The sequence below is a fragment of the Vidua chalybeata genome, chromosome 1 (assembly GCF_026979565.1).
Source record: "Vidua chalybeata isolate OUT-0048 chromosome 1, bVidCha1 merged haplotype, whole genome shotgun sequence".
NCBI classification, from domain to species: Eukaryota; Metazoa; Chordata; class Aves; order Passeriformes; family Viduidae; genus Vidua; species Vidua chalybeata.
Window position 1 is genome coordinate 76211310 of NC_071530.1, and position 24129 is coordinate 76235438.

General features: G+C 36.2%; 1 protein-coding gene across 1 annotated transcript in view; it reads left to right on the forward strand.

Moving 5' to 3' along the window:
• Positions 1–24129, forward strand: part of LOC128794275 (cadherin-12) — a 153482-nt gene that overhangs the window by 60583 nt on the left and 68770 nt on the right. Inside the window, exon 3 of the mRNA XM_053954025.1 lies at positions 19196–19315. Within this exon, the coding sequence (XP_053810000.1) occupies positions 19196–19315 (120 nt within the window). The remainder of the gene's footprint in view (positions 1–19195; positions 19316–24129) is intronic.

Here is a 24129-nt window from a genome sequence, read left to right on the forward strand (position 1 = left end):
GCATGAAGTCACAGGACAAGGGGTAATGGCTTCAGACTGAAAGAGGGTAGATTTAGTTTGGATATTAAGAAATCCAGAAGAAATTCTTTACTGTGACTGCGATGAGACACTGGAACATGTTGCCTGGAGGAGTTGTGGATGCCTCATCCCTGGAAGTTTCAGGGTTTGATGGGACTTTGAGCAACCTGGTCTAGTGAAAGTGTCCCTGCCCACAGCAGGGCTGCTGGAACTAGATGATCTTTAAAGTCCTTTCCAACTCAAACCATTCTATATAGAAATCTGTCTTACTGTAACGTAGCTTAAAGTAAAAGGATAATATTACCTGTTACATAGTTTCTTATAGAGAAGTGCACAAATTTCTTATTACCAGGGGATGAGGGCAGAAAAAAGGCTAAATTATTATGCTTGTTTCAATATTTCCTTGTAATGATTGGAATACAAATGCATCTTTTAGTGCATTATAATCAGGAAATGAAAGGGATGAAAAATGAGATATCATTAGGATGGTGTCTTTCTAATGGTCGCATATTGTTAAATCCAGTTAAAAACATAAAGTGTACAAACCCTGGAGAGAGAAGAGTTGAAATAAACATATAATTTCAGATATACACTTGCAATTATATTGAAAGACTTATCTGTTAAAGTGGGTCCTGCCCCACACCATCAGGAGAGGGTGTATTGAATTCTTAGTCTGTGGGGTTTGCTGCCAGAAAAATTCCTTGGTGATTTGTGCAACAGTCTCTACAAAGATTATTCATTAGTCATTGCCAAAAACAGTCATAAAGTCTAAAAAGGGCAGAAATGGTCAACTTTAATTGCTTTATTTTGGCTTAAACCACTGAATTTTTGTGTATTTAAGGAACTCTGGATGAAGACCCACTTATCTTGACAGAAGGGCAGTGGTGTACCTGAAACAAAGTATATCCCACAGTTACAGTCTGGCTCAGAATATCACACTGAAGTTAATGTCTTGAGTCAAGCTATCTGACACCTTTCATTTCTTCTTTGTTGACAAAAGACTTACTGCAAGGGTGCTTCTGCTTAACCTTTCTTGCACTGCCACTGTTCTTTAGTTAGATGCATTCCCTCAGTGAAAAAAAGGAACAATGAAAACATAAGTCAGCCTTGGCAACACAGTCTGAGGGCAGCAGCTAATTTCAGTGAAGGCAAATTAAAAAAGAAAAAAAAAAAGAAAAAAAAAAAGAAAAAAGAAAAAAGAAAAAAGAAAAAAGAAAAAAGAAAAAAGAAAAAAGAAAAAAAAAAAAAAAAAAAAAGAAAAAAAGAAAAAAGAAAAAAAGAAACAAGAAACATTTATTTGAACGCATTCTTACACTGTGAGATATGGAAAAGAATCACAGTCAGTAAGAACAAACATGCTAGAGCTGGAAGTCAGATTCTGTCGAATTTTGGATTAGTGCCATAACACCTGTATCAATTTTTTAATACCATTGTGGATCCTGTCATTTTAGTTCAATTTTAGGAGATGAGTTTTTCTAGGAGTGTACTAAGGCAATCCATTGTAGAAACTAGACTGGGCTTACAAAAATTAGTCAAGTTTACCAGATTTGTCTGGATCCCCAGATACCTAGAAACTAGCATGACTTACCTTTCTCATTAAAAATAGTTTTTTAGAAATAAAATTTGAGTGATAATCAATCTTCCTTTTTTTGACTAGGGAATAATCACCCTAAAATAGCTAAGAAACTGTTACAGAATGCTTTTCTAGCAATGGTATGATTCACTATTAACAGTCTTGGCACTGTGTGGTTTTTATATGCAAGCCTGTTATTACCACCATCATTTTACAAAAACCAAGCAAACCGAAAACCAAAGAAAGGGGAGCTTGATAGAATATGGAATCCTGCTAATTATATATGTGAAAAGTTTTAACTTTCTCAGGCCAGTAAAAAATACACACACACACACACACACACACACACATACACACATACATATATATCTACGCACACACACAAACAAATGTATTTGCTATATTCAGGCCACAGATCCAATTTGTAAGCATTTATATATGCAAAATTAAGATGTCAAAGTCTGGAGACAATTTTAACTACATTTAGTTCAATGAAAAATACATAGAAAACCAAATAAATGGAGAAACAATCAAAAGAAAGTGAAAGCTAAGATGTTCTTGAATACATCTGTCAGACAACATGCTTATAAAGGTAAGAGTTCTGCCAAAATCCATTAGCGTTGTCCTGAATAAAGTTTGAGAGACTCCAAGTTTAAATGGGAAAGTAAATCTAAGCAAGGAGGCACTTTGATTCCTCAGAGGAGTCTGCTTTCAGGGCTTTCCAGAGTTGTGATGAAAATGAAACCGGACATTATAGATGGGGGTTTTTTTTGTCTCAATGTATAAATTTATTACATTAAATAGAGAAACATTTGTGTTGGATTCACTTAGAGTTTGTACGCATTGGTGCAAAATCCTGGGCATGCACTGTGAGAAGCAGCTTTGCTCCCAAGGCTGCCTGTGCTCATTAACACGTCTGTGGAGAGACTGACATGTCCTTCATCTCAGGTGAATGGATGAACATTGTTATGCCTGTGTGGCTTTTAGCCCTGTGTTGGCACACAGCCATGTAGGAAAGTGTCCAGAATTAGCACCAAACCATTTAATCTGTGTCTAATCCTTTTTTTTAGCCTGCGCTTTATCAATAAGTACAGTGTTTACATCTAGGTAAGTGCCTTGTTTCTCAGGCACCTCAAACTTTCTTGCTGATTGTTCCAGATATGTTTGGTCTACTGTCTACTGGGAACAGTAATGACAGGCTGCCTGTGGAATGGGTAGAGGGGATCACTTCTGGGGAATGGAGACAGATGAAGGCGCCCTCTCTGACAAATGCTACATTAAGCCAGATGAAAAAAATAATGTATTTTCATTAAAGGTAGACCAGATAAGGATGTAGGACCCTGTGCAATGGTCTTCTGTTGTACTCCAATGAAGGATCAGGCAAAACTGAATACTACCTGAGATATGGTATGAAGATAGAAGGAGGGTAAGATTCTTGCTAAAATAAAAATTTGGACTTGTGTTTGCTATTTAAGGCCTAAGATTGATCATAGAACAATAGCTGTAAAAATATTTGTCTGAGAAGAAATACTAATAATTTGAAATGTCCATTTAAAGTAAATCAGAAAACCCTGTGCATTTATTTAATGGATAGACTCAGCTCCAGCTTGTTTCAAATCTAGAGATCAAAATTAATAGAAGATAAATTAACTATATTAACCAATAGTAAAACATTCTGAGCAGTTTTGGAAGACAGACATGGGTTGCTTCCTACTGAGGGAAAAGGTAGGGGAACGAGGTAGAAGGTTTTGCTTTTCTTTTTACCCTTTTTATTTTCTGTGTCACATGCAAGTTTTGCATCAGCCGCAGGATCGCAAGATTGGGTCAGGTTGGAGTAGACCACAGTGTGTTACACGGTCCAACCTCCCTGCTCAAGCAGGGTCATCCTAGAGCACATTGAACAGGATTGCATTCAGACAGTTCTGGAATATCTCTAGTGAGGGAGACTCCACAACCCCTCTGGGAAATCTGCTCCAGTGCTTGGTCACCTCATGTTCATGTGGAACTTTTTGTGTATCTGTTTCTGCCTGTTTCCTCTTTTCCTATGGAGCCTGGCTCCATCCTGTAGACACCCTTCCTCCAGATACTTAGGTACCCTCTCAGTTGTCTTTCCCCAGACTAAACAAGTTCAGCTCTCTCAGCCTTTCCTGAGGTGCCCCAATTCCTGAATCATTTTTGTCATCCTCCGCTGGACCTGCTCCAGAAGCTCCATGCCTTTCTTGTACTGAGGAGCCCAGAACTGGACATGGCATTCCAGATATGGCCTCACCAGAGCTGAGCAGAGGATTAGGATCACCTCCCTCAACCTGTAGGCTATGCTCTTCCTAGAGTACCCCAGGATCCCATTGGCCTCTTGGCCACAAGAACACACTGCTGGCTCATGGACAGTTTACTGTCCACCAGGACCCCCAGGTCCCTCTCTGCAGAGCTGCTTTCCAGCCCTCAGCCAGGTCCATGGGCTTAATCCTTCCCAGATGCCTTAATTGAATTTTAGAATGTTCTAATCTGCCCATCTCTCCAGCCTGTCAAGGTCCTTCTGAAGGGCTGCAGAGCATTCTGGGGTATTTGCCACTCCTTCCAGCTTTGTGTTTTATTCTTAGTAAAAAAACAAACCCAAAACCAAAACTGAAAACTCTGCTACTGAATAACATGTTGGGTCATCTCTGCCCACCTACCCTTCCTTGAGAAACAGATGCTATGACAAGTTTAGGTCTTGAAATAAAAATCAGCATAACATTCATAAATGCATAAGACCGACAAAATGGTGAACAAGGATATATTGATTATTAAATATTATCTATGAATAAGAAATTTAAAGCTTTCATGGACCAAATTCCTCATCTGGCTAGGTGAATGGCACCATCTGGTGGATCTATCCTTTGGAAAATATTTCCTGGAAAGTGAAGTCATAACTTAGAGGCTGTTCCTCTACCATAAAACAGAATATTTTGCAAGAAGTGATAATGTCATGTGAGTAATAAAGAAAAGAAAAAAAAATTAGTCAAAAACAACTTATTGTTTACTTGAACTCTCTGCTCATAGCTATGAGCATCTATTAAAGAACCTATTCTATAATTCTGTGAAATAGTTTTCTGAACATGGTAGTGGAGGACAGGAAATTCAAATAATATATAGATTTGGGGAGGTTTTGGGAGGATACAAATGCCTTCATTTACTCTTTCATTACATTGCAACTCATTTGATTTGAACTACTACTGTAGTAGTAGTTCTTGCTTTTCAAATACAATGACAATCACTGGTAAATGCATTCTGCTAGTTACCAGCAGCACAGGAAATCTGAGTTATCCAGTCAGTTGTTCCCATGCCGGTAACACACAGGAATCTTTGACAACAGCATATGCTGGCACCTTCTGCCCATTGTACTTGCCCTGCTACATTGCATTACTTGTAACTTATCATGTAACTGGATGAACTGGATACACTCCCAGACCTCATTTCTGCCAAAGAGCATGCAGTCTATTGGATCCCCTTATCTTGCATGGATGACCACGAGAAAAATATATCAGAAACACGTCATCTTCATTTATAGTGAAGAGGAAAATATTGCAGGTGACTTTTCAAAAAATTTGCAATTATCCTAAATAAACAAATAATATTCAAGTCAATGTAAAATAATAAGTATAACCAAGCAGAGTCCTTCTTTGTGTGGCCACAACCATCATCTGATGTGTGCTTAAGAGTTTTCAGTGAGAAATTCTTAGAATTACTTAAGGACAGTAATTTTCAGCTGCAAAATTCAGTTACCATTGGGAACCCTAGTAGTCCCAAGCATGTAATAGAAACATATTGAAAGTGACAAAGGAAAATTAATTAGACATTTTTACAAAACGGTCAAAGAGCGCATTCCTTCATTCAGTGTAGCCTTCACATGCCTACTGAATTTTAAGAAAATAAGACTGTATTCTGCATTATATTTAGCTGCAATAAAAAAAGAAATGAATGAATGTTTTCTCCACAGTCTTCCTATACATTTATCCTCAACTAGTCTCCATTAACATGAATTACTGCTAATTTTCTTCTTTTTTAAACTTTTGATGATTAAAAAAGAAAAATCACAGAGGTCTTCAGAGTAAGAAAAATGAATAAATTAAAACCCAGAAAATCATAAGTGGCCTGACAGAGCTTCAATTTCTTATTAAGGTGTCCATATTGTTTACTTAGTATATTTTTTTCAGTATCTTGACATGAAGCCTGTTGTTGGTACTAGGTACAATGGAGCCAGGAAAAACCTTGTTGTGATGCAGTGTGAAATATTTCCTTTGCAATACATTTCCAGAAAATACAATGTCACATTTATTCATATCACAATTGATTAAAAAGATTGAAATGTGTCAAAATAGTTATTTTGAATATAATTTTATTTTATTTAAAAAAAAATGAAAAGAATATGAAAACAAGAGAAGTAGGCTGGTTAGTACCAAAGAATGAAAAATAACTGAATGTGCTGCATCCAGAAGCATAGTTTTGTGGGCAGGAGACGCTATAAAACAGCTGCGCTTTTTTTTTTTTTTTTTTTTTTTTTTTTTTTCTGTAGAGATAAATCTAGGGAAAACAGAAGCTGCCTCAGGAACATTTTATCAAACTAGACCTGGGCAAGTTCAAGAGTGGAAAACCCAGAGGAGAAAGAAACAGGGGTACAAGGCTGCATAACAGGCACAGTAGGGTACATATCAGGAGAAACAGGGAGGATAAGCAAATGTAGTAAGTAACTATGGGAAACTGCAATTTAGACTGGATGAATTTCCTCTGTGTGTCTCACTAGATGTAGGCTATGGGAATGGGAATAGGAATATGGCTTGAAATTGCAAAAGGTATGAGTTTTCTCAGCAGCCAAGGAGAAGAGCTGCAGTCAGTCGAGGTAAAGTATCACTATTCTCTAAAGAAAGATTACTTCTAGCAGCTGAGTGGATGACTTGACATTTTTATTGGTTTGGGTTGATTTTGCTTTTAGATGGTAATGTGTCCTATGACTAGAAGCCTTAATAAATTTGAGAGGAAAATTGAGAACTTACTGCTTTCAGATGCTGGAAGTTGGAGCACCTCAATGTGCCTGTGCTTTTCATCTAAAGGGTTCCAGAGTTGTAAAAAAATTAAAGAACAAAAATGACTAACCAACCAAACTAAACAAAACAAAAAACCTCAACAAAACTGAACTAAACCAATCAATTAAACAAACAAACAAACAAAAAACCCCAAGAAAACCACAAAAACCCCACATACAAACAAATAAAAAGCTATTCTGCTGCAGGAATAACAGACTATTCAACTGGACTGCAGTATCATTGTATGATCTCATTTGCTGTAGATGTTTAGCAGTTAATAAACCAAAAATGAATGCTAAAGACAACTGCTGTCTTATGCCTGAGGCTTGCTACTAATTTTATCCCTGTTGAATAATTTGGATCTCATTTTAGGGATCAGTTAAGTTGACAAATGTGATTGTGGCTCTTGGGGAAAAAATTATGTCAAAAAAGTTTATATTTGGGAAATAAATGATAATTTATTAAAAACTGGGGGTTTTTGTCTCCTCTAGCATCTGTAACACATAGGTTGAAGTACATTTCTGAAATCTTTTGAAATTTTTCTGAGCCAGTTTCAAGTGAATTAGGTAAAAGAACCTTGGCTACCAGTTTTTATAAGTGCTAAAATCTTCAAAGTGATGTAGTAAGTTAGAGAAATGTAATAAGAAACATAAGATTATAAATTATTTGGAATCTAAACACCCCTTTTGTGAAGATATTAATGTCTCTTTGCAAGGGAGAGCAAATTATTTTGGATTTCTTGTATTTACCTGAGACAACGAGGTGACACGAGGTTTTGTATTTTAAGAGTTCCTACAGAGTTCAATCACATATTGTGGATACAGAATGTACTGTCAGTCAGTGATTTGAAGAAAGGAATGCTTGAAGAATCATTCAGGCAATGCTTTGAGTCAGTATTTCCACCAGAAAGGCTGCTCAAAACCAACTGAGAGCTCACAAAGTCAATTATGAGAATTTAATTTCTATCCATTTTCTCTGGATAATTATCCTGATGGGAATTTCTCTGGATTATTAACCTGATGGGAAACATCTGGTTTTATCTAGACTGATAGAGCTAGATAGATTTCATATTTCAAAATACCAGGAGTATCTAAATACATGGTCCTTTGCTATCTAAGGTAATGACAAGTTTGTTGTTAATTTTAGGATGAACACGATCTCAGACTTCCCAAACAAGACTTTAAAATGTGAAGTGCCACATAAAATGAGCTGAAATAGTCTTAATTGGCTAAAAAGATAAGGATAATAATCACACTTTGCCAGAAGATTCACTTTTTGACTAGCTTTGAGAACAATTTCTTTTGTCATCCATGGAGAAACAAGAACTGTTGGGGATGGAGGTCTGGACTTACCTCTGGCACACAGGGAAGAGTGGCATATAGATGAATACAGCCTTTAATGTCATCTGGAATAACCCCAGGACCACTGTCTGACTTTTCATCTAATTTGGCATCAGTCCAGTTAGAAGCTTTGCAGCTATAACCCACACAGTCAGTATAACATAGACTATCCCATGAGGGTTCAGGCTTATTTTTAAATAACAGATGAATTAAAATTTAATTGATAAATGAACACTGCCCATATTTTGGGATGGGTACATTAACTCTTAGAGTGTTGAGATTGAGTCTCAAGTGCCTGAAGTTAAACAGTAAAACTTCAGTACCCACAATTAGGATGCACTGATGAAAACAATTTTAAAATAGAGCAACCTTAGAGTTACTGTCTTTTATTGTCTTCTCTAAACAGAGGAGATGGGGGTTTTGTCCCATACTTCAAACCACCTTCTTCTTTTCCATATTCTCCATCATATTTCTTACTTGCCACAACATTTCCTTGAATCTCTCTTAGGAGGTTAAAACTGAGTCACAAAAGGCAAGGACGCTACTGAAGTAAATTTTGTGTCAGTGAAGAGTTCACTCACTGAAGAGCTCAGTTCAAGATGTTTTAAATCTGTTTTCCAGTTAGCCAATTATGCATACATAAAAATGTGTCAGGGAAAATTTTTAATGCAGTAGTCCAATATATGTAGAAGACTCAATTTCTTTTTGTTTCTTTACTAGCAGTAGTCTTATTCCACCTATCATAGATAAATGTACGTCTTTCAGACTCACTTGATAATATTGTTTCATGTTTCTGAAAACACAGGTTTCTATTGATCAGGAGTGTCCATGCAGAAGAAACTGAGATGGAACAAAATGAAAGAAAGAGTAACATTGCATGAGTCAGGAAGCTGTTTTAGAAAACAGGTGTATACCCTTGTGAATGATTAAATGAAATATATAAGTATATAAGCAGTCCCATGTACAAAATTTTCCAGAAAGATGGGCAGTACAAAATTTTAACTTCCTCAGGCAAAAAACTCATCTGAACTGAGAACTCCCACAGCATATGTGAGTGTCTTCCACTCCTAATGCAACCCTGGAAACAAAGCTTTCTTACTCTTGCCTGTTTACTGTGCTCAAAACTGAAATGTTTTTCATGGACTGACAAGCATTATGCTAACTTAAAATCGCCTTTTTGCTTCAGGCTTTTTGTTTGTTCCGAAAGCCACACTGTCTTTCAGTTTTTAACAAATTGACCAAAAAGAATATTGGGTATTTGCACAGCCATAGGTTGCAAGATGCTTTCTTCTATCCTAAAATATCTTCTCTCATAAAATATTGTTCAAAATAAGCAATATTGTAATTCTGTCATCTCTTGAGATTGTTATTTGACTGCTTCTTGTAATACATAATTCTTTCAAAGATATGAATTTGAGGAATTTGAAAATTAGGATGTACTGTTTCACGTCTTACTTTGGGATTGTGTGGTATTCTGCTACATTTCTATGTGGTATAATGCTACATTTCCAAATTATGTATATTATTATGTCATGATCAATGATGTAACAGAAGACATCTCTGTTACCATCACACTACAGAGCACTAGAAGTCACTGCATATTAAACTGTCTTAGAAAAGTATCTACCACTGAGAGTCTGAAGGATCCTGTTTTCATTTTATCATGGAGAACCTAAGAAACATAAAGATATTTTGTTGAGTAACAGTCTAGTACTGAATTAAGAACAGGACCAGATCTCTGTTACCATCTTCTGCTTCAGTCTTTCCTCATGCTGAGAAAAACTCTGCATGTATTATCCCGAAATTGAGTTGTGCTTAGTAAGGCAGAAAAAATGAAAAGCATGTTTCTGTGACCTTTTGGCAAAGAACATCTTCCCAGTTATGCCTGGGAAGTGCATTTCTCCAGTGAAACACTGACATCTTTGCCTCAGTGGACTTTTCCTAACAAAACTGGATGTAAGTCCCCACTCTGGCAGCACACAGTCCAGAAATTTGTCTGCTGAGAAGGATGCTTGAGGTTTACTAGGACTGTATTATCAAAGCATTATATTGATAAAAATTATGAAGTAAATGCAAAATTTGATTTAATGTTCAGATCAATAAAAAATCAGACTGGTACACTAGAAGGTTTTAAAATGATTTTATGAAAAAAATATCAAAACCTAATGTAAGCAAATGAAAAGGAGGGAGTTGTTACACTAATATAAAATATTTGAGACAGGAGAGTCATGCTCAATTTTAAGTGTGTATATTTTAAACTTCCATATGTGTAATATGACCTTATGGTTTGAATTCCTTCTCTCTCCTAATCACTAAAATGTTCTCTTTTCAGTGCCATGAAATTGGCCAAATATGTATAGTTGTACTATGATAGCATTTTATATATTCAATTAAAACTTTATATATTTTTGCTAATTAAGTCTCAACTGTTCCTGATGTGAAGTAATGAAGATATTTATGTAATGCTATAGTATCTAAAGGCTCTGAAAAGAATGAGATGTCATACTAGGCAGTAGCATGATGCAATAGAAACAGAGCTGTATGATGGAACAGTGTGTGATGAGAATTTGGCATCCAAAGCATTTGAAACCCTCATGGTTTCAAATAAGTGCTTATCAACTACCTATTAACAGTAGCATCGCATCAAGTGCACACCTACCTTCCATCTTAGCTTTAACCCACAATAATCCAGTTCACACGCTGAAGGAGCACACTGAGGGCAAGGGAAAGATCTGCTCCAATAGTGCACTCCTGAACCAAATTAAAGCACTTCCATCATAGCCATAAGAACAAGGATACAATAGTTCTCTGAAGGGAGGGAAGTCTGTCTATGCAGTACAAGTCATCAAAAAGCTAGGGCAGAAGAAATCTCAGATTCACTTAATGCATTTCCATGAGGATCACCACATGTATGTCGTTCCTAATGGATGTCTGATCTGCTCCCGAGAACTTCCAAAGATAGTGACGGTATAATCCCTCTAGTAAAAGAACAAAGTGGAATGAATTATGTACTTACCATAAACATGAGGGCTCTATTTAAAATCTGTCCACTCATAACCTTAATGCCTTCATGTTTTTCTGTTGCCAGATGTTTGTTCCCACTCTCTCAAGAGTATCTGCTGCAAGGATGATTCAGCTGCATATCCAAAGTCAACCAGCTGCTGTGAATTATTAAGGAAATCTGAAGCTGACCTGAGTTTGTACCTTTATAAGTCACTGGGTCATTCCTACAACAGGGATGGGATTTCTGAGAGGGAACACAAAGCTCAGATGAGAAAAGGAGTTACCACAGTCAGCTCTGTTTAAGCTCTCTCTGTTCATCCATCACAAACCTCTGACTCCCTTCAGTTCCTTGTACTGTTCTTGTAGAAAAGGAAATTAGATCATTAGCTCTGTTTTAGGAATAATTTGTCCAGTTATTGTGGTGAAATGCAAGAGGTATTTGGAAATGGTATGTTTCATAGTGTAAATCAGTCAGGGGTAGGAATCAGACCAGGGCTTACACAGGGGCTTGTTATCCTGAGTGTTTTCAGATGCTGGATTTCTTCCCCCTTTTGTTTCGTTTTTCTTAAATACCATTTGTGATGGAGGATGTGCCTGATGTCACCTAAAGTAACAAACCCTCTTTTGCCATTTCTCTTATTCTTGCAAATGAGTTTTCATGAGGGGAACCTTTTGGCAAGGCTGAGGATATCCATGTTGTTCCATGTTCTGAAGCCCCTATAGTCATACCCCTACGGTGGGTATATGGGGTTACTGTCTCCTCTCACCACAGAAGGTTAGTGTAGTTGGATATTGATGTAAAGAGCTGTGTAGAATACTATTGACATTTTGAATTAAGTCACTGAATAGATCAGATTACATTTTAAATTTTAATGCAAATGTATAGGGTAAAATTCTATGAATTCTTCAGTACTTTGAACTTCAAGCAGCAGGAAAGTCTTCAAAGCAATATTCTTTTTAAATAATCAGCTACCAACTTTCACAGAGAATCTCATTGCATACTTTGTTGTATAGAAGTCAGCAATGTATTCTGAAGTTCTTTTTACTTGTTATCATGACTCTGCCTAATGCAAGATTGCCCTCAGCATATTTGTAGATTTTGAGTAGGAAAAAAGAGGTAAATATGGGAAAAAAAAAAAAAAAAAAAAAAAAAAGTTCATGAAGACGGCTCTGTACCTTTCTTGAGAGATTTAACAACACTATTTTAAGTAGGTAGGAAGAAATGTGATACAGGCAATGCAAACTTTAGAAGTGCTCAGTCATCAACATCTCCAAATGTCTTTTTCTTTAAATGTTACCACGTAAGTATATAATTCCGTTACCAATTCTTGAGCCTAAGTGCATGACTCTATATATAATTGGGGAAATCGCCTTGATAAACTTCTTCATTTCATTCAAAATTTAAAAGATTTTTCACCAAATACTACTGTAGAAATTAACTTTGCTCAGCTAAACATACCTGGGTGAACATAGAATTAAATTATTTCTAAACAAGTCCAATATCTGGTAAAAATATTGAAATAACCCATCCTCCATATAGCATTAGAACATCTACTGAGATTCAAAACCAGGTCTCTAGCTGACATTCACTGTGAATGACATTTATTTCACAGTATTTTTTTTTCTTGTATCCCTGTAAAGCTCGAGTTTTCTTATTACTACATTCTGAATAAATCATTTGACATTTGAAGAACTGATGTGTGAAACTCCAGCTCATGAAAACTTCAAACCATAAAATAGTGAAAGTAACACTGTGACTTGCTTTCTCCTGAGTTCTTTATGCGATGGCCACCATTTTTAGCATATTTTATTTTGGGGGCAAGAGGGCTTGAAGGCTGTCAGGAGGAGTGTCACAATTTCAAGTTCTTTGTCACACGTTAAGAATCTGGAGCTCTTCCATGAGAAAAGTGAATGCTTAAAAATTCTTTATCCAATACTCTTTTATCTGGCATGAGAAGAACCCATGTTGTTGAAAGGGAAGCTGATATCAGCAATTCCTGTCCAGGTATATGTCATAATAACCATCAGGTGGCATCAGCTTGGAATCAGTTCCAGGGTACCACTTTCCTTGCCTAAATTGAACTTAATACTTAGTATTTTCTTTAAACATTTGAATCTGAAAAAATATTTTAATTGCACAGAAACAATTTTACAGATTAATAAATGAATAGCAACTCTTTGTGCTGTTATTCTAGGGTTGACTCATTTTTCTTCAAGCCTTTAAGATTTCAGTGCATTGAGTAGGGCTAAAATTCATTATTTTGCAATTCCATTGAAGAAGGTATTTCCCACAACTCATCCGATTTCCAATGGTGTTTTTGGAGAAGTTGTCTGGTTGAAACGTAGCATTTGATATCATAAAGGATCTAATACAACTTAAACCAGCTCTCTGAAAAACATAAACTAAGGCAGAAAAGGCATGTTTTTATCAGCACAGAAACATCTACAGTGGGAGATTTGTCAGCACAGCCATCATGATTAGAGAGTGTACTGGTTATTTTTATCTCACCTACCCTAGCCATGAAGGTATACTGGTACACTTAAGTCCCTGTTGAGTCATAGCCTGAAAACTAATCAAGTTGTCAAGATGATAAAAGCAGAAGTCAAAGCTAATTTTTTTCTATTTGCTAAATTTCATATATATATAAAAGAAGAACTTCTGTCATATTGGTAAGAGGAAAACAATCTTGAAAGCAGAAAGGAAAAATCACTCTCCAGAGTTGTATTTTTCAGACAGATAGATATTAAGCTTAGTATTTGCTAATTGGTTCCTCTGCCCTTCTCCTTATGCATCATTTCCAGCAGTTACGTTACCAGGCCACTCCTTTATGTGCATATTGGGTTTAGCCTATTAGCTGCTATTGCAAGCTCCTAATTTTTTTCAGAAGTGCAACCTCTGTAAACATTATCACAGCCTTGAGACTGTGTAAGCTGCTGTCTTTATAAATAAATGAATAGCCTAAATTAATAAAAATAAATAAATTAAATAAATAATCAGTTAATAACAGGCTTTATTAGCTTAGCCACACTGAGTTGCTTAACTCTGGCTGACCCCAACAGATGATGGTATCAAAAAAAAAGAAAAAAGAAAGGGAAAAGAAAATAATTGCTTAGCTGATTTCTAAGCTAAATAATTAGCTAAAAGTGCCACATCAGGTTTCCCCTGAAACCCTCATCATGCATGAGGGAGACAGGGATGACCAGCAGGGAAAAAAAAAAAGCCAGCTTCAATACTCCCTGGATTGTTGCCAATATAAGTTAAATGTTATTCTAGACATACTAGAAATATGCTTGATTATGCACTAAGTACTGAGATTTGCAACAGCTGCTTTTAGCTACCAGCACAGCAAAACTATTAGCAAAAGGCAGCCATTCTTCATCAATTACAAAAGGGAATGGCAGTATTGCTTTTGTGGCCATGGCTGCTTCTGACAGCTGAAAGAAATATATAAGTTCAGGGTGATGTCTGGAATGCAAAACAGGAATAAAGTGTGCTTCCCTGATTGTGTCTAGTGTTCAAGATATTGATGGAGCTAGCAAGCTTGTGCTATTATCGGGGCTGCACAGCCATGAATACATAAACTGGAAAGTGACTTTTCCAAGTAAAATATGTCTTTTTCATATTACTTTTGTGGGAGTCAGCGTCCAGAGTATATATTCAAAACTTATTACAGGTAATTTTCCTATAGAAGATAAGCCCCAAAAGGGCAATGTCAGCATCTCTCTTTACAAATGCACGTGTCTTCTGAGCACTGGAGTTTTGCTGAAACTACTAGTGGCAGCTCAGAGGAATATTTATTGAGACATGGAATCTCCTGATCTGAATTGCAATGTAGTGCTGCAGTGAGCCATAAATTCACATCTTTTTTTCTTAAACTTAAGAAAAAAACCCAAACCACAACTATGAAAGGTGTTGATTAGATTTTTACTTCAATTCTGATAAGAAGATGGATGCTTTTTGGGTTGCCATGGTGCTATTTTTGGAATTGTTTAGAAAGAATATTGCACAAAGTAGTTAGTTTCTACGCTGCATCTGTGCTCTTCCTTCACCCTTCCATAAAAAAATATTTTCACAATTATCTAATTTCTTTCAAAAGTACTACATAATGCATGTGGAAGGGGAGAGGCTGTGCAGCAAGATGATGACAGTTCTTTTGACTGTACAAGGAAATCATGTCTTTACTCACCATTAAGTAGATGAAACTACCTTTGGTAGTCCATTACAAAGTAATTCCATGAAAATTCACATACAATGTCACATACTCATTTCCTACTAACAAAAGACAGGAGAAAGGTGAACAAGAAAAATTGCAAAATCAGAGCCCTGACTTCAAAGGAGAAGAGTTGAGGTAGGAATCTGCTAGATAGGATCAAGACAGCAGTGATATCTTTGTTATTGGAGAAATTCAAAACCTGTCAGGATAAGGGCCTGAGTCACCTGTTTTGACTGAACCTCTGATCACTGTGGAGTGGAGAGAGGCTCCAGCCAGAGCCCATGGAACACTTCAAGTCCTTCAATATTATTTCAGCATCCCTTCCTTTCTCAATTAACCTTTAAATCTTACTGTTCCCATCTCTTCCCTCTTCAAAGCTTTGAACCAGGCTACCCTCACATCCTGTGTAAAACAATGCACTGCTACCACCTAACTGAATTTTGGCATTTGTAACCAAACTTAATAGGATTTGCAGGCATAGTGTAAGCTGCTCTTAACAAGAAAATACATAATATATCATCATCTTTTTTCTAATTTGTCTTGCAATTCTATGGAGTGTGCATTATTTTTATCAGGAATTGTGTCTAAATAAGTCTGTTCTGTTATTCTCATAGCATTGAATCATCTCATTTTCCTTTACAATGAAATAATTTTATCTAGTCCCATTTGAGTTTTGTGTATTCTTTGTCATGCTCTTCAGGTCAACAAACTAAACATAAAAAACTCAGATTTCATGCCTGATTACTTTGAATGACAGAAATAGCTCCACAGAGAGCAAAATATCCCACCCCAACTACACATTGGTGAAGGTAAAATTTGTTTCCAGGCTGAAATAATAAAGAGGGTCAATATTTTAGTATTTTATAAGGGAAAAAAAAAAAAAAAGGAAATATAATCAATGGATCAAATACTCTGTTTCAAAATTTGGGAGGGTCTAAACTTTAAAATAATTTTTTAAACAAATTTTGACATTCATAAACAATTTGAAAATCTCAAGCTGAGTATTAGAATATTTTGAAATTTCTTTGTAGTACTCCTTGGATGAGAACAGATGCCATCATGATTGGTCTTCTTTCAAAGATTGTTTTTATTTTGGCAAAATAATATTTTTACCAATGAGACTGTCAGAAAAAAATGGTAATTGTTCTAGAGGTTAAATCAATATTTCATAAACATTTCTGTTATGGTCTAAACTCAGATGCCTACAGTTCCTTACGGTTATTCTGATATAAACAACAAGGCTTTTTTATTAGTGCTATTTCTGTCAGTTTTGCCAACAAGTTATAGATCTTAGGCTCCATTCTATTAGCACTTATTGATGAGTCTCCTTTAGTTTTACCTAGAGTAAAATTCAGGTGAGTATGCTTGCTGTGATTTACAGTATGTTAGTTTTCAATACCACTTGTACTTTTTCAAAGAAAACACAATCTTTAAAATTCCATACCATTTCTTGAGCTGTGTGAATAGTCTAACATTATTTTTTTCTCTTTCTAAAACATAAATAACTAAAGTACATAATTCAATTTTTTCTGCATTTTATAATGGCTTACATCAAAGAAGTGTGGTTTGGACATGAAAAATTAAAAATATATTTAAATGTTGACAGTCATATAAGGTAGTTCCCTAAAAAGAAACATTGTATCTTTTTTGTTCATTTTATTACTCCATGTAGTAATATAAGTATATATTTTAATTGAAATGTCATGAACTATAGTTAATGTGATCCTTCCTCACTACATTTGTGCATTAAAGATTTACAGCTGTAGTGCCCTGCATTATTGCCTGGAAAAATATAAATTGATTTTAGAGTCTACTTTTAAAAATACATTGGTTTCATGCTTTGCAATAAAATAGAAAGCTTGTTATATACAAAGAGCAATGCTTGATAATACTGAAAGGATGAGAAACCATTTTCAGAAAACCCATTTAGAACATTAAGTATGCATTTAAATAAGTAAATTACTGGAGGCATATAAAAAAATACAAACCAACATGCCAGATCTCTCATAAAAATATAAACTTTACATATTATCTGTTAGTTTAAAAGATGTGACAGATGGGTTAATACAGTTGAAAATGCTGTCAATGTGAAATGGATTATTTTTCATATTCAGTGCCAGCTATTTATCAGACTCTGTATGTCGTCCTTAATAAAACTTAGTTTGTAAATCAACTTTTCTTCCTCCTTTTGTGTAATAAAGTTGGACTACCTGGAGCATGTATCTAGGAATATCTACATGACTAATCAGTATGTGCAGGAATCACCAAGCACCTCAGTTGGTGACAGAATTTTCAGGCACTTTGATGGCCAGTGTCTGCTTTCTTCACATTGCATCATCACATTTTTCAGTGAGAAGATATAGATATGGATTCAGCTGCGGTGTTTATTTCCATTCATTCACTTATTATTTGCTAACATTTTCTTTCTTTTAGAAGTTGATTTTAATGAAACTTGCTGTCAGCTTACGAACATGATGTGCCAATTAACTGTAAAAAAGTGATTGCTAATCAAATAACACATATTTTTGTGTTTTCCTCAGGATATAGAATATCTCTTGGAACAGCTTTTCCTTCTCTATTGCTTAAAAAACCGTAACAGGAGAAGTCAGATGCTGCCACCACATAGCAAATGTTTTTACAATGCTAGTACCAAACCTCTCAGCAGCACTGTCAGTCATCAGTGACGTATGACAAGGTTACATGGGCCGAGAACTAAAAAATTGTCCTTCAAACAGTTAACCTTTGCTGTTACTTTCCTTCTGAAGTCATAGGACTTTTCACGTGGAACTCCTCTCAGTGAGGTACTCCCAGAACTAAACTTCGACAAGTCCATTGAGGTTCATTTCCAATTCTGAACATTTTTTAAAACTTATTGATTTTCATTGCAGAAAAGTAGCAGTCTTAAAGCTCTTGCAGTATTCCATGGACATTCTTGAAAAAATGCCAAATGACCTCCAAATGCACAATGCTGCTTAAACCAGGAATGGTGGAGATAACACACATCATTGTGTTCTTTGTCGTGTAGGCAATCTTCACTTCAAATCAGCACTGCAAATTCCAACACTGAATTGCACATAAGATCATAGGAAACAATTCTTCAAAGCTGATGGGAAAACTTAACAATGTGGCAGTTTGTTTTGCTGCAGATTATAGTTTGAAAACTATTTTAATTATGAGGCAGTGAGGAAATTCAAGTAAATAGATTAGCAAACAGCAGGAGGAAAAAGACAATTCTGTGGACTTTTGCCATTTGCAGTGAATTTTCTGCTTTCATGTGCATTTCTTTTGCTCCATTGGTCCATTTTAAATTGTAATGTAAAGAAAACTGAACTAGGTCTGGTCTATAGTTATGTCTGAAAAAAAAAAGTGACAAGGAATACTTCCTCCATAGTATTTCTAATTCTTACTGTATTGGAAGGGCAAGGGTACTCAAGTCTGGATTTTAAAGACAACTACCTGAACTAAACACCTAATTTCATTCTACAGTAAGAATATGAATTCCAACTTTAGGAGACTGCAATGCAGTTCTTTAATGTAGTTAGAGCTTGGTTCACTTCATCTTACTGAAGATTCAGGAGTTGATTGACCAAACATTTGTTTTAAAGGCAACTCCCATATTTTACTTTCATGGTTGTCGACTTTTTCACAAAATTGTGGGGTATAATCCTTTTTCAAAATTTAATATTGAGTTTTCCCAAACCTCCATTCTGTATGTGTCATGTAAAAGGCTTTTGCAAAATAATCATAAACTATTTATAAGTATCTTCTGATGGTGGATACCTTTCCCTATCTTCCCCTTTATGCCTCAGCTATTACCTAGATGGCTGCTAGCATGGAGCTGAAGAATTAACAGTTTTATTCTCACCTTTTTTTCCAGTGGAACAAGAATTGCAACAGAATCCACTAGCAAATGGACTAATGTGTCTGAAATATCCCTGATCACTGCTCTATGACAAAAATGTGATTACCTGTGTTTCTTTGCAGGAGCATACGTGCTTCAAGTTAAGGCGACAGATGCCGACGATCCCACTTATGGAAACAGTGCTAGAGTGGTTTACAGCATTCTTCAGGGGCAACCATATTTCTCCATTGATCCCAAGACAGGTAAATAGTTTATCAGCAACAGTGGAAGATTTAAGCTTTGGGGTTTTTGATTCATGTAGGCAGTATCAATGAATAAATATGGACCTGGTTGATATGGCCGAAATCCAGGAGAGCAATTTCCGACATGATTCAGTTTTGAGTATTGATTAGCTTTTTATGAATTACAATGTGTTGTATAAACAAAAGAAAAATGCTCATCCAATCACTACTGGAATATCTAAAATATGTCTACACTGAATTATTATTTTTTCAATGCTTTACCATTTCCCTAAGATCAAGCTTTGTCTTCTACATGTATCGTTTTTTGTTTTTTTTTTTTTTTTCCCTTGATGATTGAGTATTTTAACTTGGGTCTTCTCAACATTTTTACTTGCTGAACATACAGTCAGAAATTCTCCAGCAATTCTTGTTTTGTTATATTGAACTTATTTGAGACTGTGGAACAGCTAACCATCTCCTTCCCTCTTTTCCTGGGGCATATTGTCTTTGGGGTTACTGTATGTGTGAGCAGAAAAAGATAATATGTTTAAAGAGACTGAAGTATTTGGGAGGTTGGTAGACATGTTAATTGGGCATCTTGTCCTATATTTCTAAATGTCATTCTAGATTCTATATTTAGTAATTCAGTTGAGGAAGCAATAACGTACATGGTAAATGACACATTGTGGCATCCTGAGTGTGCTACGGGGAAAGCTATCCATATGCTCCTTTCAGCAAATAGTTTCGCCTTCCAAAGAAGCTGTACTTGAATGTCAGATTCAGGGCCTTTAGCCCTAATGGTGGAGCTTTGTAAGGCTGTGAGCACACCATCTCCAATGTACATATTTCTTTGTTCCATGCTCCATTTAGCAGGAGATCATACTGCAATTTGCAGTGAGCAATTTTACTTTTCAAACTGAAATGGGGCTTCTTTGAGTGTCTGGGGAAAAAAAGCAGTTGCCTTTATACTTAATTTTTCATTTCAGTTTTGTAAATAACTGGTATAAGTTCAGTAGCAAGAAAAAGCTTTACTGGAGCCAAAACTGCAGTTTTAGTACAAGTTTCACAAGAAAATAAGAGTAGTTAGTGGAACATGGAAGAAGAACTATATTTCCCATGGCACTTTGAATGACTGTGTTGTATGTTCTCATCTGTTACTCAGTACTGAGTCAACCATTGGTGATGGCCTGCACCTTACAAGCCCTGGACCATCATACAAACATGGCTATTACCTTAAATTAATTACTCATGAGCTAAAAGAATGGACAGAGCTGTAGAGGAAGATTGGTGAAACAGTAGCCCAGCATAGTTTAAAATCTTATACCGGAAGAAAAGCATATAGATTCATGCTTCTACAAGCATCAGTAATATGCTGTAACGTATCTTATGTTAGGAAGTTCACATTATGAGAATTATTCATGGATCTAACAGTGACTTTAGAAGTAAACAGTATGTGAATAACACTGCACAGGATGATGCTTAATGATTTGTTCTAAATCCAGAAGTCCAGGGCAGTACTACAGATCTGCTCTTTCAAATTCTTTATTTTATAATTGAGGCGTTTAGGCAGTAATTTTTCACTGCAGTTTTACTGCCAGAAATCTGTCCTGAGTGCTTTTGGCAGGAAAGGGGAAGAAAGCCACTTTGGTACAATGACAAACTCAGAACTGCCAGCAGATGAATAAGCATTTTTTGTGTTGTTGTTGGCTTGTTTTGCCATCTCTTGAATTCCAGAAACAATTTTGAGACATTATCTCATAGTTATTTAAAGAAACCAAGAACATCTATACTAAGTTTCTGCCCTGTGTCATGTTTCCAAAAGTGATGGCTTGCTTAGCTCTAGTGAGGGTTGAAGAGTAAGTGTTTAGTGATGTACCCCTGGAATGCTCTTCTAGTTTTGAAATAGCTTGTCCTTACAAAGTTCCTGGGTGACTAGCAGGGTCAAAGTAACTAAAAGTCTGAAAGTATTTCTCCTTCACAACTTTTTCACTTCCCAGTAGATTTGACTTGTCCAGGAGTACAGCAGCTGCATACCCACTGACTAGAAATTCCACAGCAAAAGTTTATTTGGTTAAGAACAAGCTCCTCTTGCTTTTTTTTTTTTTTTTTTTAAAGGGCATCTCTTAACTTGTTTCATACCTCACACATTGCATAAGACAGTGAATAGTTAACTTCTATTTCTATTCTCCCTGAAACGACTCTTTTCTGGATTGAAGACTTCTTTAAACAGAAGCCATTCCATACCAATAATCATCCTTCTCCTCCTCAGGGTGAGAAATTGCACACAGTATTCAGGAAGGCAGCTGATATGAATGTATAGAGCTGTTTAATAACACTTCTGTTCTCTATTCCTTCCCAAACAGTTGCAAACATTGTTTGTGTCTTTAGCTTCTACTGCACAGATGTTGATATGTTTGTGGAAATTTCTGTTGGTAGCTCAAGATCCCATTGCAAAGTAGTAACAGAGAAACCACTGACCATAACCTTATATGTGAAATAAGGATTCTGTTTGTCAAGCACACAACTTAACACATACTTCTTCCTCAAATCACTCCTAATAGGTTTAACACATTTACTCTGATATGAAACTAGTACACTTAAATAATTTTTAACCTCTATGGGTCTGAATGTCACAGCTGCCCCTTTTACTCCTTGTCTTTATTTACCTCCTAAGCAAACCATGTTGAAGTGGGACGGTTAGCTTTTATTGATAATTCAGGGAGGTTACATGCAATACAGTACCTTCTGTAGAGCAACTGTTTGAATGCCACATTCTAAGGCCTCAAATCTTGTATGTCGGGGGTATTTTAAAACGCTTTAAAATTTCTCTTCTGATTTTAATATGAGGGGGTTTTTAACATGAGAACTTTTCTTAAAACAGATAACCTCTCTTCTCTTGCCTCTTTTCTTATGAAAATTTCTCTTTTCTTATGAAAATGTCCATTTCCACCATGAAAATATCATTTCCACACAATTTTCTGATATGCTTTTGAGGTCAATATTCTTATTTATGGCTAGATGTAACTAGGTTTTGTTAGACTTTGCATTCTAGTCCATCTTCTGACTTCAGTTATATTATTGAAATCCAAATTGGTATCAGCAGGAATATTGATGTTAATATTTATGCAGGGGTTTTTTCTTAGAACCTGTGTTTTCTCTTCCACAAAAATGAATGATCTCCTGCTGAAATTACAGGTCAATAACTTTGGAAAGCAAATCTTCTGGCCCAAGTCCCATACATACTATTTTCAGTTTTCAGCAAACTCATGGAGACCATATTTTCCTGCACATTTGATATTGATGACATCTGAAAAGACAAAAAAGAAAATCAAAGTTATTCAATTCTGCAGTTGAAAAATATTGTAAAATCTTAAGGTAAAAGGATTTACAAAACCTCAGAACACTATCACATGCACATAAGGCCTCTACATTTTAATAACCCTTTGATTTAAATTTATTTATTCTTTATAATGCTGAAGTTGAAATACCAGCATTTGTAGCTCTTTTCTTCCCATGGATCCTTACCTCTACTTCATTCTTCTATTTTGCTGGTAAGATAACTCTAATTCACATTTGTCCTGTCCATATGAACTGATTTTGAAAGAAATAATATTTCTCAGTATTTCGTCTACACCTTTGAAATAGAGTAGGCAGAAAAAGGAAAATTGCCCATGAATTGCTAGACATAAAAATTATTTTCATCAATTTTTTTTTCTAAAGATAAAGGGTTTTTTTCTAGAAAAATATATAGAATGACCTTACACTTCCAGACAGGAATAAACAGTGGGTGATTTGGAACTTTACTACTGGAGTGATAGCCCATTCTTCATTTTCTGAAAAAAACATGTAACATTTCTGAGAAAGTCACTTAGTTGTACCCAGAGCACCTGTATCAACTAGATAAACTGCATTTTCTCTTCACAATCTTCTGTGTGCTCATGCTCAGTTTTTTTCTGTCATCTTTTTCTGTCATCTTTTTGAACTTCAGCAAAGCTTTCAACACCATCTCTCACATGATCCTTCTGGACAAAATGTCCAGCACACAGCTGGGTAAACACCACATCATGTCATGAGTGAGCCACTGGCTTACAGGTCAGGCACAAAGAGTGGTAGTGAATGGGGTGACATTAGAGTGGTGACTTGTCTCTAGTGGGGTTCTGCAGGGATTCATCCTCAACACAGTGTTCTTCAACAGCCTCATAAATGACTTGAACACAGGACTGCAAGGAACACTATGTAAGTTTGCTGATGACACTAAATTGAGAAGAGTTGTCAAATCTCTTGGGGGCAGGGAGGTCCTGCAGATTTTTGATAGAATAGAGAGCTGGGCAGTCACCGAACATAGGAAGCTTAACAAAGACAAATACCAGATTCTGCAGTCTATACCCTGGTTGTGTATAGACTGGGGAATGAGAGGCTGGAAAGCAGCACTGTGGAAAGAAACCTGGATGTCCTAAACAATGGCTAATTGAATCTGAGTCATTGTATCCTGGCAGCCAGGAGGGCCAACCATGTCCTGAGGGGCATCAGGCACAGCATCGCCAGCCAGACAAGGGAGGGGATTGTCCTGCTCTGCCCTGCACTGGGGCAGACTCACCTTGAGTGCTGAGGGCACTTTTGGGTGCCATGACATAAAAACTACCCATGTGAGCTCTTAGAGAGCATCCAAAGGAAAGCCATGAAGATGGTGAAGGGCCTTGAGGTGAAGCCATATGAAAAGCAGCTGAGGTCACTTGGTCTGTTCCGCCTGGAGAAGAGGAGACTGATGGGAAGTCTCATTGTGGTCTTCAACATCCTCATGAGTGGAAGAAGAGGGGCAGGTACTGATCTCTTCT